At 41.3% G+C, this 17,500-nt stretch overlaps 1 protein-coding gene and 1 pseudogene across 1 annotated transcript in view; both read left to right on the top strand.

The window, feature by feature from the left end:
• The window catches only part of LOC138027323 (E3 ubiquitin-protein ligase RNF216-like), a 3,797-nt gene extending 1,232 nt beyond the window's left edge, over positions 1 to 2,565 (top strand). Inside the window, exons 1-2 of the mRNA XM_068874904.1 lie at positions 1 to 956; positions 1,937 to 2,565. The exon at positions 1 to 956 is cut by the window's left edge and continues 1,232 nt beyond it. Of these exons, the coding sequence (XP_068731005.1) occupies positions 1 to 956; positions 1,937 to 1,996 (1,016 nt within the window). The 3' untranslated portion in view covers positions 1,997 to 2,565. The remainder of the gene's footprint in view (positions 957 to 1,936) is intronic.
• A 2,645-nt stretch (positions 2,566 to 5,210) lies between these two features.
• Positions 5,211 to 7,702, top strand: LOC138026883 (sodium/hydrogen exchanger 6-like; annotated as a pseudogene).
• Positions 7,703 to 17,500: the final 9,798 nt, after the last annotated feature.

The following is a 17,500-nucleotide window of genomic DNA, read 5'->3' as shown; positions in this document are numbered from 1 at the left end:
AACTTCTAACGTATGGACGGTCTTCTGGTGAAGTTATTGCACAACGTGATGTTGTTGACGAGCTAAAACTGGAAATTGAATTTATAAAAAAATATGAGCTTTCTAAGTGTGAGGAAATGGACAGAATGCTAGCTTCAAGTTTAAATGACAAACAGTATGAAGAAGAGGGACAAAAGATTGAGTGTGGATGTTGTTACGGAGATGCTGCTTTTGAGGATATGGTTCAATGCCAAGAAGGGCATTTATTTTGTGCCAGTTGTCTCATGAACTATGCTAAAGAGGCAGCGTTTGGCCAAGGAAAGGCAGCTCTGACTTGCATGAGTGATGGCTGTGATAGCACTTTCCCGTCCAGTCAGCTGAAAAAGGCTTTGCCCATAAATATCTTGGAAAAATATGAAGACAGAGTCCAAGAAGAGTCCCTTTTAATGGCTCAGATGGAAGATTTTGTGCGGTGTCCTTCTTGCGATTTTGCTGTAATTTTACCACTGGAAGATAAAGTTTTAAAATGTCAGAATCCCTCTTGTGGCAAAGAAACCTGTCGCTTTTGCAAGGAAGAGTGGGCTGAGCACTTTGGTTTGAAGTGCAATGAGGTTGAAAAGTCAGCACAAAAAGATGTCAGGATCTCTTATGAGGAGAAAATGACAATGGCAAAGATACGCAAATGTCCCAAGTGTGGATGTGAGTTCACAAAGTCTGATGGCTGCAACAAAATGACATGCCGCTGTGGAACTACAATGTGCTACATCTGTCGAAAACCCAGCATCGGCTACAATCATTTTTGCCAGCACCCAAAGGACCCTGGTAAGCCTTGTACCAAGTGCAAAAGTTGCTCTCTGTGGACTGATCCCACAGAAGATGACCATCGTGCCGTCGAGGAATTAGAGAAAAAAGCTCTGGAGGCTAAGAGGAAGTTTGAGGAAGAAAATATAAAGTTAGCTGACAGTCCAGCCAAAAAGGTGAAGATATGCTGATCAGTGTAGATTTAAATTCCTTCAACTTGGCATGAAAGTACAGTCATTATTGATCCATGATGTTTCAGTTTGGAAACGTTGATCAGCTGATTAAATGTTCAGTGTTCTTTTAGTTACCCTTTAAATCATCAACTTTTGATCACCAATTTCAAGATCTTTTCTTAGTTATCAGTGATACATGTCAAGGGAGTCACATAAGGGTGGCATCCCCTACAAGTGGAACGTCCAAGTGAACCCCCTTTGTGTCACTGGGATTTCTCAACCATTACCTGCCTTTTTGGAGGTATACTGTATAAGTTGATGACTTAAAGGTTGTAACCATACTATTTGTTCATTGTGGTACATGTTCATGGTGAAATCTTCAGAAATCTTTAGTTTGGAATATGTAAGTCAGAGTGTGACTATGAGAACATGACATTGTTTTCAGTTGTGAACTGTCACACTCGAAAAAATACTTCCTTCAAAACTGCTCATGCTGTGAACTTAGTAGCAACTAAGTCTTGTAGTCACACATACACTCCAATCTAAAGGTCACTGATGTGGGTCACTGTGATTTGGTTGCATTGGAGTGATCAAGTCAATGGGTCCCCTGCCAGCTACAGGTATGCCACTCACGTGTCAGGGAGTTCACTAATGACAAAGGGCAAATTGTCTGGCTATGTACACTACTTTGCTATGGTTTGCTCTGCTCCTTTCATATTTCCCAACTTTTTTTTATATCAGAACCACTGAAAAATTACTTGGTGACTGCAGAACATTAATTCGCCCAATTGACTGAAACCTTAATAAATTCCTGAGCACTTAAACATGTTTAGCCAACCGTCAGTCTTTCAAAGTTACCGTTGGGCTGTTTGACAGCTCTTTTAGCGGCTTTTGCATTTCCTGAGCTTCAAAATTGAATGCTGTATTGTGTTTTAAAGACATGTGTAGAAAGAAGGCACTAAAATTATTTTTTTATTACTAAGAACTACACCGAGTTGTCAGAAGGTTGTGCGGTAGACAGCTGCGTGACAAGGTGGAGGTAGAAAAAAAGGGTAATGCAATACTTTTTCTGGCTACAGTGCAGTACACTAGCCAGTCAAGACAACAAGGCTGGTGGTGACATTTACCAGAAGCCACCTAATTTTTGACAATCTTGATGACATTACTGTAAGTGGTATGCAATTTTTGCCCTGCAAAGTAATGAAACTAAGGAAACAAGAAAACCTTCTTTAGGTGATGCCTTGTAACATTAGGTGCAAAGTGCAACCTCTGAGATGTTTTATTTGGATGTCAAATTGAAAGCTTCATAAAATAAATAGGCTTGGTCTAATGCTGATTGCAGAGTAGATTAATTGGAGCAATGGTTGATCTCTTTCATTTGTTTCAAGCTGTAAAAGAAGGCAAGTTCTTCACTGGTATTTTTATGCCAGTTGTAGCGGTATACTGGAAGCCACTGCAGACAACAGCTACATTGATTTAAGAGAATATTCAATTAACTGAGTTACATTATGCATGCTATTTTCTTGAAGTTGACTAATCAATATTGTTTGCTAAATGTACCGCTTTGAATGCGGATTAGTAACTATTATAATAAATGAAACTTTGATTGTTATCTCTAACTTTATAAGCCTAAGCATACTTCGAATTTCATGCCATTGTGTCAACTGGCAGTGTATATTATGCAACATCCATAGGCTTGTGCTGCATATACATGTACTGTACAGGGTGAACTTGTATTCAAGTTCAAACAGCTTCACCCCGCCCCTTCTGTCCATTTATCAAGCCATGCTTTTCATTGAGGGATATTTTAAGCCAGTGAAGATCACAAGCTATTAAAATATCCTGTAAAACTCAAACGATAGATTTACTGATACAAATTTTGGTTGAACAATATCTATGGAGAGAAGGGCATATCTGTGCAGTTGCGGTATTAGTATGGGTAAAGACTTGTTTTCGTATCTCAAAGTGCCCTTGGACTCGACCCCCACCCCTTCAATGGAAAACCAACAATAGACCTTATTGGATTTGAACAGACTTAACTGATTAGAGTGTAATGTGAGGTGCTTGTTTTGTACCCCATATGAACCATGCGAGCGTTAGCCCTACTGATGGAAATGGGCCCACACAAGGACAGAAAAACTCTGACCAGGGTGGGAATTGAACCCACGACCTTACTGGGGTTGAGCCTGCAGGCACATAACTACATGCAAAAGAGGCTTAAGGGTAAATTCGATACAAAATGACCCCTTAAACTCGTTTATGCGGCAAAACCGCTGATAACTTCGATAAGGGCTATTGAATTGGTTTGATGTTCCATAAGAAGGTGTTTACATGATACCAGGCTGTCTTTCGTCCCGGAGCGAGTTCACTCCGGTTCCCTCTTGTGGCTTTGCATTCGTTTACATTGTACCACCAGAAAGTGTCATAACGGCGCGAGGTCACTTCGCTTTCTCTACCAAGGCGAGAATTTCATTGCGATACGAAATCTCGCAACAGTGTCTCGTAAAAGAGGAACAACCACTAGTCTCGGTATGAACTTGACCTCTTGGTGGACCAATCTCGACCCCAGAGCTCTTCTCTTTTGCCCGTGACTGAGGGTCATGCGCAGACATAAGATCTGAGGCTCTGGTGACGGGAATGTTGGTGGACAGGAACGGGTGACGCATGCCTGAATTTCGTTAATCCAAATGGGATTTATTTAAACTTAAAGTGTGCCTTCATGCAAAGACGATATGAAATACAGTAGGCATCATGTAGACACGATACGAAATCAAGTAGTCATCCCAGTCTGGAACTCGCGCCGGGGGGAAGTTTTCTCATGTAAACAGCCCCTAAGTTTGTGGTCTCTCCAATGATTGGAAAGACTAATTTATCAGTGGAGACTAACTGTTGGTGGAACATATGCTGCTGCTGCTACTACTAACGCTACCACCACCAACACCACCATCCGGAGTCTTGTGACGAAGGATTTGAAGTTTCTCGCAACGACCACTCGAATTTCAAAACCGAACTTAAGTTGTCTTTTGCGGTTGCTTAAGAATCCTAATACCCTTGTGGAGAATTCCTAGACATTAAAGTGCCTAGATCCAACCCTCCGAGGTCCAATCGGTAAGTTTAGAACGTGAATAATGGCGGACAGTAAAATCCAAAACATAAACTCAAAGTAAACAGCCTGTGGATGAAAACCAAAGTCAAAATTTTGCCAGTCAAGTTTTAAGCAATCACACTTTCAAAGTCTGAAGAAACCAAGGAAGTGATTTTTTATCTTAGTACCTGTATGATCAAAAAATCACTTCCTTGGTTTCTTCAGACTTTGAAAGTGTGATTGCTTAAACCTTGACTGGCAAAATTTGACTTTGGTTTTCATCCAAAGGCTGTTTACTTTGAGTTTATGTTTTGGATTTTACTGTCCGCCATTATTCACGTTCTAAACTGACCGATTGGACCTCGGAGGGTTGGATCTAGGGAAATTTATTCACAAGCTTAACATTTCAGCGTGTAAACGCAACTTAGTATTTATGCAAAACACGAGTTTAAAAGTCTGAAAGCTCGAAACTCCCGTGATGCATATGAATTAATCCCCCGTACACACCCATTGCATTCTCAAAACTATTGAGTCTGACGTCATTTTGTCCTCGATCCAAGGTCTCTCAAGATTTTATAGTTAATAGTGGCAGACCATTTAATAGGAAAATTCCAGTTAAAATAAACAGGTGTCTTAGAAATCAAGGCTTAAAACTTGGGTCACTTAGTGTTTAGCTAACATAGTTTTGAAATCCAAAGAAAAATAAAAATTGATGTTTTGGTCATGTAGCACTTTAAAGCCCAAAGCTTTCCAATGGGTGCAAGGTTGCAAAAAGTGCAGTCCATGTCGGGCATTAATTTTTCCATTTGGGCCTTCCGCTTGCTTGAATTTGAAACAGATCCTTATCAAACTTTGCAAATACAAACACTACAATGCAATTCGGTGTGATGTATCTTCAACAAACCCTTTGTTGTTGTTGTCATATATGAAAAAAAAAACCATGATTGGTTTTTCTCTTATCTTTCTCTACGAATGTTGGCGTGTTGTCGCCTGTACTTTCTCCGCCGTAAAGTTTATTTTTTCACATTTTGCGGTTCATCTCACCCACCTGTTTTTATCCCCTTTTGGCCAAATGGCCTTGCAACGAGAAGACAGGTCCCTCATTAAAAATTTAGCATATTTTTGAATGCTCGCGTTAACTTGGACTCAATTGAGCAGGCTCCTGAAACAAATTGCTATTAGATCATCACTGAAGTCCTTTCACAATTTTATTTAAGAGATAAAATCTTGAAAACGGTTTCCAGTCAGCGCTCACACAGCATTTACAAAGGTTACACTGCCACTTCGTTTTTTTTGGGCGCCGTCATGAGAACAATCCTGTGTTCACAACAGTCATTTCCACAGAGATGAAAGATTAGCAAACTAAGTAGCCGTGTAGACGTCGGTCCTAGCATCATGTCTTCTCTGTCAAGCTGCAAGATGATCTTCAAAGTGACTAATTTTCTGGCAGTTTTGTACTTTTTCCTTTTCTGCGTCACGTTTGTACAAACCGTGGAAACTCCAACAACACTGGAAGGGAAGAAAGAAGACGAAATGGAAAACACACACAAGACAGACAGCCTAAGCATGCTCATACTAATCACGCTTTTAATCATCAACGTTCTAATGATTTGGCTCTTCAAGATCCGTCGATTCGAATTCTTTCACGAAACCGGCGTGGCTATGATCTTAGGGGTGGTGGTGGGTGCCATAATCAAATACTCCGAGAGCCATGGATATCGAAAACCGGTGGCGGTCAAGTTAAAAAACTGCGGGAACATAACCTTTGCGCCTAAGAACGTTTACGTTACGATCAACGGCACGGACTATTCATACACTCTAACAGGAATTCGCTTTCCGCCTCAAACAGCGCCATCCGATGATGGTAACGAGATCGAGTCCAAGTCCTCGTTTAATCCGGAAATATTTTTCTACGTTCTTCTTCCCCCGATAATCTTCTATGCTGGTTACAGTTTTCAAAAACGATATTTTTTCAGGAACTTGGGCGCGATCATGACCTACGCGTTTTTCGGAACAACGATATCGTGTTTCGTCACCGGTTCGCTTGTTTTCGGTTTTAACGTGTGGACGGGTGTAACGGAAAGTTTCGACTTCGCCGAGTGTTTGCTGTTCGGCGCGTTGATTTCCGCCACCGATCCAGTTACCGTCCTGGCGATTTTTCACGACCTTCACGCAGATCTCGACTTGTATGCTCTGGTTTTCGGGGAAAGCGTTCTCAATGACGCGGTCGCTATCGTACTCTACAGGGCTATCGAAACCTACTTGGCGTACAACCAAAGCGACCTTCGAGATTTCGACTTCATATCGTTTCTGAAAGCCATTGGGGATTTTATTGTCATTTTCGTGGGGTCTTTCACAATAGGAACTGCTCTGTCATGCGTGAACGCTCTCGTAACCAAGCTTACCAAGATAGGCAGCTTTCCTATCTTGGAAACAGCGTTATTCTTTTAATGTCTTATTGTACGTTTTTGGCAGCTGAGCTTTCCAATTGGTCAGGAATTGTCGCAGTGCTCTTTTGCGGTATTACCCAGCAACATTACACGTATAGAAATCTTACAGAAGAATCTCGAGCGCGCACTATGCAAACGTTTGAACTTCTAAACTTTCTAGCAGAGACGTTTATCTTTTCTTACATCGGTCTATCCGTGTTTGCCTTCACAAATCACCAATGGAACGCCGGTTTCATCGGCTGGTCTTTCATGGCCATACAAGTTGGGCGCGCTCTGAATATTTATCCACTTTCTCTGTTATTAAATCTTGGAAGAACGCGTAAAATACCTTTAAATCTACAACACATGATGTTTTTCTCTGGACTTCGTGGTGCGATCGCGTTTGCTTTAGCTGTGAGAAACACAGTTTCAATTCCTCGACAAATGATGCTAACGACTACCCTCATTATAGTGATAGTTTCTGTGATTATCTTTGGAGGAGTAACGTTACCCGTTTTGTCTTGTTTGAAGATCAAGACAGGAATAGATGTCCTTGAGGAAGAGAAGCGTGCTCGACGATTGAGTCTTATCGACGTTAATGATCCTTCTGGAAGCACGCCGCAAGAGAGAATCGAAAAGAAACAATTCGAGAAGTCTTGGCTGGTCGGCGTGTGGTCACGTTTTGATGAGAAGTATTTGACACCTATTTTTGTTGAAGAAAGCCAGTTGCAGTCTTCTTCATCTAGCATGCACTAGCAACGTTTTACACGAGTCAGGCTCTAAAAAAGAAACTCGAATAGATTGAAAACTGAAGTTAGTCTTTCACCGGAAAAGAAAGTCCAAGCGTAGATCTGAATACGATTTTTTGCTATCTTGGCGCCCCTCAGTCTCGTCCCTAGAGTCCACTTTTCTTTTGGTTAGCACAAAGAACACGGACTCTGGCCACTTCCAATTTATGCGCGGTCGTAGTGAAGATCCATTTTTGTAACCGTTGACAACCGCTCCATTCGCTGTCGTTTCAAATTTCTGAGCGTGCGACGAGCGGACTTCCGACTGCCTTGGAAGTGGCCAGAGTCCGTTTTCTTGGTGCTCTCCAAAAGAAAAGCGAAAGGAAGTTTTGGGGACGAGATTGCGTGCCCCTTCAATCAAGTTTGATGATAATGCAGCTATCTTTGCAGTTGCCACTTTCTTTTAAAGCAGTGTGAAAGATTTTGTACATGATTCTATTTCTTTGTTTTGGCCAACTCGTGTGATGTGTTTGTTTAATTTCCTATTAAATCTAATGTAGTTTTCTTTTCGCCCTCAGTCAAGGCCGTGTGATACTACTGATTTCATCTATGATTTACATCCGTTTCCTTGATAAGCCATTGGAGATCTTGGGGCTAATGTAATGAAATATTAGAGCCGTTTATACGAGAGAAAATAAGCCGCGGCTTACTCTGGTCGCGGCGTACATAATAGGCGAAAGGAACTATTTATACGAGTATAAACTCCCAGGGCAGGACAAACCGCGACTTGAGAAAGCCGTCAACGTAGATTTTGTACCATTTATACGGGGTGTTCGCGTCTTATGTAAGCCACGGCTTATTTTCTCCCGTATAAACGGCCCTATTGTTCCAATGAAAAAGAGTTTATGGTAGTCAGGGGTTTCAATAACTTCTGAAATAGCCGTCCATGATAGCCCATTGAAGGCGGCAGTTTGACAAGTTTATGATAGCATTTTTAGTGAAAATCAAGGCAAACTAGCCGGCGGTGTGAGGCAAAGCAGGCGGCGGTATACCGCCGGTAACCGGCTTCTATTGAAACGCCTGCTGGTAGCCTGTAAAAAAACATTCTGAAAAGTGAAGTGAAGGGTGGTTGACCTAGATATTTTGTTGCCTTCTTCCGTCAGTTCCTTTTCCCAATAATTGTGTTTATTCCTACTCCAATTCGAAGAGTTTTCCGAAAGAATCGGTATCACATTTACATCAGTTTTTGCCTTTAACACCGTAGCAGCTGTCCATCCTCACCCAACCGGTATTAATATTAGTCTCATCCCTTGGGGCTTTTCAAGACTAATTTGCAATGCTTTGTGGGGGACTTTAGCCAGACTGTTCGTTACGCAGTTTACAATTATTTTAGGAAGTGAAAGATGCCCCCGTCCAGACCGGTCAGACCACAACAATGGGGACTACGTCCCCTACTCTTATTGAATAGTCAGTGGGTTGTTTACAGTCCCATACTAGGCTGATTTAGCAACAGAACGGGAACGTCAGTGGCGACGGCGCGCGCAGAAAAAACACCAATGAGAATTCAGAATAGAATAGACTCCACTCTTTTCTTCTCTATTCTAAATTCTCATTGGTAGTTTTGCTGCGCGCGACGTCGCCACTGACGTTCCCGTTCTGTTGCTAAATCAGCCTACTATTTAATTTACAACAACGGCTATGAGACGGGACCTCCGGTTTACAGTCCTTGTACGGGAAGACTTGAAAGTCTAACAATGTGCAGATGTAAAGATAAAATACAAAGGCAGCACTTTCTCCTCAGTTATTTTGAGACCCTGAGTGTTGGAGACACTCAGAGAAGAAAGGACGACCGGTGAACCAGCGAAAACATCAACGTCATTCCCAGGTCTCTACTCTTCCCGTTCCACTCGTTCCAGGGGACTGAAAGATGAGAGACTCTGGGAACGAGGTTGCGAAAACGTCACTTTCAAACCAGACCCCAGTTTTTCAAACGATGGATAGCGCTATCCGTCGGATAAATCACTATCCAGTGGATAAGTAATAGCGAAAATCAATTGCGCTATCCATTGGATAGTGATTTATCCGGTAGAAAGCGTTATCCAGCTTTTGCATGAACTGGGGTCAGGTTCATAGCAATGGGTAGGTTTTGGCAGTTTTTACAGAAATGCTTCCAAGTCATAAGATATTCACACATGTTTAAATTTGGCCGCTTGCTGTCTACACAAAACTACTCGGCCATGTTAGTACCCGGTCCCCAATTCTCTTTTAGAGTGGGCAATCATTTTGTCCACTTTGTATAATATGAGCAAAGTATATCCCATAGATGGTTGATACGAACGGTTTTCAAAGAAAGATTAAAAAAACGAATGAATTATCGTTGTATGCTCAGGTTGTCGTGAAAACCTTTTTTCAAAAATCTAACACTGTCTTGCAATTTGCAAAGGCGCGACCATCACGCAAGACATAATTACTAAAATAATTTTTTAAAAAACTAATTAAAATTTCCTACATTTATTGCATTCATTTGAGTGTAACATCAGATAATAAAAAGAATTACTAGCTAAGACTAATGAATATTTACATCACTAATTGATATTCGTCACTAACTCAAATAATCAAAATCTTAAATTTTGTTATTTCACGTTGCTTGCAGAGTACGACGAAGAAATAAATCAAAATGCATGCCGCAGGCGTAGCACGACCATTTTTCCCTTCTTCAAACCAATAATATTCTTGCTTTCTGGCGTTGTCGTTTTCCGTAACCCTCGTCGTTTCTTCGCCTCCCGACTATGATGATTTACGACACGAGTCCATCAAAGGACGCATCTATCTCCACTAATCCTTTGAGTCGACCCTTTCCCGAATAAATTTATTTTTAGGAACAGGTTTTTCCCGCGGAAAGTATCATATTTCGCTTGACACTGTGATACCTCTGTTTTGCTTGGCTTTTACGACAGTGCACGTGCTGAATCTCCCAAGGGAGGCGTTCTATAAATAAATCTACTCGGAAAATGGTTGACTCCTAGGCCAAGTATGGGGAATATGGGAGATAGGGGTTCCCCTTCTTGAGCTCCTGTTTATGATTATGATGATGATGATGATGATGATGATCAATTAGGGGATTCTTAAGAAAAGCTATGTCCCTTCTTTTCGCGATCCAGGAAGCTCAAGCAATTGAATTAACCGTCCAGTTGGACCTTCGTCTCACTTAGAGAGCTAAGGAACGCGCGTTTTTGAGACGCGGGCGGCAACCGGAAGAGAACATTTCGCGTGCGGTCAGTTTAGTGGTGTGCCCCAGATTTTTACACTCTTCATCTCTGATGGAGAAAAAATACTTAGCAATATAAATGTGGTTGTGTGAAGACAAGAACTAAATTCTATTTGCTTTGAAATGGTTCATTTTAAATTCCGTTTGGTTCTTCCGCATTGAAAATATGATTTACTCGTTTGCACTGCCGCAAGTGAAACAGAGCACAAACAATATCGCGGATATGAATTAACGCATCGCGTGAATCATTGTAATCGGCCGCCGATACGATTGTCCGACATGGCTGCTTAGGCTTTGTCGCTTTTTCCTCACGATTTTTCAGGACGCTGTCGTTATGCGGTATGCACTGAAAATCCTTGACGCCTTCGCAGTACTGGGACGAGAAGAACACGTGATCTGGTGCGGTTTTGAATCCAGTATTGAGCCGTATGATTTCACCAAGTGTCAGGGAATGAACTTTATCGATTTCCTGTCAACACAGAAGAGTCAAACGGTAGCGTAAGCACTCGATCCCTTAAAAAATAAATTTTTACACCCACTGGCCGTTTTTACTCTAGAGACGCACTAGCTATTTACTACATCTAGACGCGTAATGCGTCTCTCGCCTGTCTTTATACAGGGCGAATTCTCTTGAAACGACGAACTAAAACAAATATTATGGCCCGAGTGCCAAAAACGGTACGTTCTGAGGAAACGCAGTTTGTAACATATTTAAAATAGAACTGTTCGTCTTTGAATCAATCCACAACGTAGACTAATTTTTAAATTTATCAGGCGTGCTATTTGATGAGACAAGCACCGGTTGTAAATGGCTGGATACTGGCATCGTTCCTCTTGCTGTTTTTATGGACCCAGACACAAAAACCCGAGAATCAGGCTCATCATGGCTCATCAGTAATTGCATATCTGAGATACACCGATGAAGATATCGTGAAATAGGCTACTTAGTAGCCACAAAGTGCAAAACCTTTATCCAGCGGAAACTAAAGAAGTCAAATCTCACACCTGGTGTCCTTAAAGGGGCAGAATTGAGAAGTGGCTAGTTGCCTTTTATACTCCATTGAAAAATATTTCGATTTTGTCAAGGGCAAGATCACATGAAAGGCAATAACAGGCAAGGAAAATGAAAGCTTACTTCTTTGGTGAGATAGTTCTCTTACCAGGACCTATCGCCGTCTCTTATCCTCAGGAAGTTAAGCATAACGATTCTATAAGAAAGAAATGTTTTTCTGATCATTCTCGAAAAATTTTCACCGACTCTGGTTTTCTAGTCTTTTTAGGATCCCCTGCATAACTTAAAGGCAGAGTGGATGCAATAACAAAAAAAGACTGATGTGGGTCCTACTAAGCGCGTCAATGAGTACTCCTCCGCAAAATTTGTTTTTATTCTTCTTCTTGCAGCTAGGCAACCCAGGTTGTACAAGCCTCAAACCTCTTATGGGCTCCCTTGTTAGCTGACATTTATTTTATTCAATTATTTGTGTAGGTAGTTGTTCTGGCTAACTAAAATGGCATTCTCCTGCACATGTCTCTCACAGCCCGGTTGCTAAGCCCGCATAAATTGATAAAGGCGCGAAACCGATAAACTATGTGCATACATTACAAACTGGACAATGTCAAGAGCCCATAAACAGGAGCCTACATTTCCAATACTATCTTGGAAAAAGAATTTTCACAGATCAATCTATTTTTAGACGCTTTCTCAAATGAGATTTAGCTTGCACGAGTGACCATTCTCAATGCCATGGGAAATAATTTCTCATGCAAGACTTGTTGGTTAGCTGGAAAGGTCTGGCTTCGCGGGAAAATCAATCTAAAAATAACTCGGTCTGTAGAAACGCCGTTCTACAAATACAATGAAGTTGTACACTCCGACTCGTGGACTCGGCCTGACAACGTGGCCTGAGTTGCATTTTAGCTTGGCCGCTGCCGACCCGCTTAAGCAAACAGGAACTTTGAATATGGCTAGTGCTCGTTGCCGATAGAACAAGCGTGCTGATTTGCTAAGTGCTAAGGCGTTATTCTACCATGAGAGTCCATTTTACGGTTGTGTGCTTAGTTACCTGGCCTATGAATGAACGTGAGCCTGGAGTTGACCTTCCTTTGATAGAAACCTCACTGCTTTCTTATGTAAATTGTTACTAATTAGCATAACAACAACATCATTAACACACGAAAAGGGGGCAGGTCTCCATCATAACAAGGTCAACACCAGCCTCACTGTCATTTAAAGGCCAAGTAACTAAGCACACAACTGTAAAGCGGTCTATTGCGAATTATACAAATTTAAAAACTGAAATGTATGCGGGAAATTCTGATGCCGAATTGGCATTTGCGTGTATTCAGTGATTTTTTTTTTTGGCCCTTAATTCTTGAGAATGTCGACGAATAGTCCTTTTCACGGTTAGTTTTTTTTTTCATTTGCATTACAATGTAATCTAACATGGATGCGATGCAATTTCGGCCGAAAGTAATAGCCAACTCCCTTCAGCTACCTTGGTTTGCTAGCTTAAATTTAATGAGAATTATATTGAAATTTGCCGACTCGCTTAACTTTAAGCGAGTTGGGTAAGGAACTGTTTTCACAGAATTGTCACTCGCTAAGCAACCTGAAAAACCGCTCGTGAAAACACGGCCATTGTAGACGAAGGCTACGACAACGACAACGCCACAAAGCAAGAATACGATTGGTTAAAAAAAGGACGAGCAGCACGAATTTCCGTGCATTTTTTGCCGCACCCCTCAAAACAACAACGCGAAATCACCAAATTTTAGGTTTTGACGACAACGTGAGCATACAACAATGAACCATTAATATTCATTTTCCTGTTTTTGCTTTAAAACCGTTCGTACCCATCCAGTTACAGGGTAGTTCGCCCGTACTGTACACGATGAACGAAACGGAATAATCGCGAAATACTCCCGATAGCGCTAAGCTATATTTTGGAGTGACTTTTTAGTTGATGTTGGGTTTTTTCGCTTTTAGCAAAGCCTCAGTCTTTCAAAATAAAAACTGCAGAAAAACTGCAGATGGGCCTTCCAGTTCACCCATTTTAAGTGGGATCACAAAATTGCAAAGTACTTGATGAGCCCTGTTTATTTATTAACGCCAGTCGACACGAAGAAAATGAAATCGACATCTTTTTATTAAAGAAAAAAACGTGTTCAACACAGATAAATCACAAAAAACTATTGCAAATGTAGGCGCGGTTTCTTTGGAGGACGGACAACACCTTGTTTTGACGACATCGATCTACCTGTTTTACCATTAATCAAACGGATTTCTAAGTACCTGCGTGGATATCGATAGGAATCTGCGAAAATTTGCATCTACTATAGACTTATCTATTAAAAGGACGACGATGTTTAATTTCATTAAGCATTGTCTGCAAAAAAACATTAGTTTTTAACTTACATTATATACTGTATTCATAACGCAATTCAGCCAGCTGGCTGCAATGTTTCAGTACCTTTAATAATATTAATAATAATAAAGGAAAGGATGATTAATGGGGTTCCGGCTTGCGTACGTTTCAGTTATGGAAACAACTATTTGTTCAGTGGACCACTTTTATAAATGGCAACTACTTTTATATTCTTTTGTCTTTATGTTTATTAGACCTACTGCCCTCATTTTGAAACATAAATTCTTTTGATTTTTGCTCGCCGTATAAAACAAAAGAATATTTTATTTGGGAGTGTTCATCATGGTCTAAGCCGGACTAATAACTTTTTTCGTAATTCTTGCATACTTCAGAAGATCTACTGACGGTGTAATGGACCAGTTTACAGACGAAGAACGTGGAGAAGAAATATTTCCCGATTCGATCATTTTCGGTTTGATGAATTACCTTCAATCGCGAGAAAACAAATCGGGCGATAAGATGACGGCATTGAGGACTTTCATACCGATTTAGGTTCAAAGTCAGTGGACAATCATCGTTTCTGCACCATAAGCATCTTTCTCAAGAGGTGTTCTTGAAGGTTACTATATAATCAAGAGAACAGATTCGTGGACACAGGAGTCGATAAGCCGACAATGCCCCAAACTTCTAATTACTCCGATACCATGGCCTTGCCTGTTTACGATGAATTATGTCTTAACCGGAAGGAGCCTTTCGGGAGTTGGCCAGTTTTTGATTTTTCGCTAGCATTTGCGCTGAGCGTGAATGTGTTCTTGCTCTTTGCCGGCGTGGTAGGAAACACGATAATTGTGCGGGTATTCCAACAAGTCGTCTCGATTCATTCCTCATCTCGAACACTCTTCTTGTCGTTAGCGGCCAGCGATCTTTTCGTTAGCTTCATCGTTCAACCATTGAATCTCGTAAACCTGATATCGAACATTACGGGCAACAGATCTCTTTGTCAAAGTGCTTTGCCTTACTTTAACGTAACCGGATTCGCCATGTGTGGTGTGTCGTTGCTAACCGCCTCAGAAATCAGTGTAGATAGATTATTAGCGCTTCGCTTACGGCTTAGTTATCGACAGGTGGTTTCGCTTGGCCGAGTTCGCCTTGTCGTGGTTGTAACCTGGCTTGTCAGTTTGGTATTTGGTTTGACCACCTTGTGGAACCCAGAAGCATTCAGTCTGCTTCAGATGATCGGCATAGCTTCAAACATTGCCGTCTCTACCATTACCTACGCCTGTATTCACCACAATCTTCGCCAACAGGACAAACATCGAAAACAAAAAAAAGTCGCTCAGGGCGTCAGTGAAGTTAGCGGCTTTCGTAGCGTACATTACAAGAAAAGTCTGTCCACTGCGTTGTTGTTGTATTGTGTTTTGATGTTGTGTTATATGCCTTATATAATGGTAGCGGCTCTTTGGAGCGTTTTCGGCGCTCAAAGAGAGGTGGCGGTTTTATGCCACGCCTTTGCTCTTACGTTACTGTATTTTAACTCGGCTATTAATCCTGTGTTATACTGTTTGAAAATAAGGGAGGTAAAGGAGAGATTCAAACGATTACTAAGTCACGTAAGCTGCAACTGATAACATCGGAAAGGGGATTGTGACCCACCCTGCTAGCAGAGCCTTTCTTTTGCTTGCTCGATTTTGGCGTTCTCGGAAAAGACCCTGCATGAATCGAGTAAGATCTTTATTGCGTATTCGTTGCATGTTGCCAGGATACAGTCTCGAACGCAAGCCTAATGTGCCAGATCTCGCCGCCATCTCGGTTGTTCACGGTACAGTGGGCTTAATTATAACCATCGGTTTTATCACTTAACGGATGCTCGCACTGGAAAAACTGGTTTGACGAGAGAAAACAAGATTGACTAGTCCAGAAGTTCGCGCTGCGGCGGCTTCAAAGAGTTGAAGCGCTTCAGGCAGCTTCCTCCGTAAAGAAAAAAACAAAAGGAGGCTGTGCTCGTAGGGTGGTTGTGACCACGCTTGTAAAACCTAACCCGAGAAACAATCAGTTTCCAGATTGTTCAGTATGAAGAGTTGATTTAATACTTGGTAGTACAGTAAAGATTGAAGAGCTTTACACTAACACACACAAAAGGGCAAAGTCGCACACAAACCGCTGAAGTTTACAAGGCTGGGCTTGTACGGGTTTTGAGTAGCTCGAGGAGACTGTCTTCCCCCTCTGGCTGCTTGTCAATTGAGCATTAAGACACCGTCACATTAAAAACTCATGAGCACATAATCAGTAACCGTGGTTAAAGGAAAACCAGTGTTAAGCGAAACGTAACTAGAAAGTAGTGCCCAACACAGGCAAATCCACTGGTGAGTTCGGGACTCGAAACTTGGAATTATCATTCACAATCGAGTGTTCTAACGCTAATTGGAATAGACCATATTCGTATTCTCTGTATTGGACTGGAACTAGCTTGCAATGGAGGCTAATGCAGGGCAATCTTTTCAAATGCAAATACTTTTTAATATATTCCCCCGCATTAGCCTCCACTGTAAGCAAGTTCCAGTCCAATTCCGAGAATACGAATATGGTCTATTGTTGTTTACTGTCGCGTGTATCATTCTCCCATTTCTATACATAAGCGTGCAGTGAATACTGATTAGCTCGAACCAGGCCAATAAAACGAATCATTAGCAATCTACACGTGACCTTCGGCAATTTATGGCAATTTTGAAGCAACTATTCAACAGTCAATTCGAATCTTAAATGCACTCGCTACGTGACATAAAAATTATTTTCTCTCAATTCGCAACATCTGTGTTAGGGTTAGAGAATAACTTATTTGGTTGTCAGTGAATAATAATAATAATAATAAGTATAGGTAATCGCATGGGGCCGAGTAAAATTAAGGATTAATATCACGCGTGTTTTCAGAAGTTGCTGAAATTGCCCGAGTCGCGCAGCGACGAGGGCAATTTCAGCAACTTCTGAAAACACAAGTGATATTAATCCTTAATTTTACGAGGACCCATTGCGATTACTTGTTAATAACAAAGAGGGCAAAATTTTCTTAACACTGTTGAGGCACCTCGAAAAACAGACAGCTAAGCGGAGTTAAAACACTCGTTCGCTCGGAAGCAAAACAACTAACAAACAGACAAGCAAGTCAACTTGTTCTTTGTGTCCAAAACGAGTATAGATGATTGTTATTTACATCAACTTGAGAGGAAAATACGAGTTTCATTCATGAACAACTGTAACAACGATTAAACCAAATGTTAAGCTTCAATTTATTTTATTCACCTGTGCTGTAGAGGTTTTTACCACTTGCAAATACGCATCCGTAAACATAGCAAACGGTTTGTCCAAAGAAATCCACCAAATTTGAGCTACTTGTTCCTCCCGTCAATGGCAAATTGTTCTGTGACCTTTTTTGTTGAGCTGCAAGATGTCGTGGTAAACTGAAAGCCCTTGACGAAAGGAATCATTTTGTTTTTCAACCACACAATCCCGCTACGCCGGGCGCCATGTAAGTCGATCCAAGTTTTAAGCTTTTCATGAAAAAAATCTTTTGCCCTTCTTCTTGTCACTCGAAAATTCAAATTCCAGATCATCTTTTAAAGCTAGTTCTTAATCTTTATGCCTTTTCGGCGAATGCAGCGCGAATTAAAAGACAAG

This window comes from Montipora capricornis, chromosome 12, assembly GCF_036669925.1.
Source record: "Montipora capricornis isolate CH-2021 chromosome 12, ASM3666992v2, whole genome shotgun sequence".
Lineage (NCBI taxonomy): Eukaryota > Metazoa > Cnidaria > Anthozoa > Scleractinia > Acroporidae > Montipora > Montipora capricornis.
This window is presented reverse-complemented; position numbering and strand designations above follow the sequence as displayed.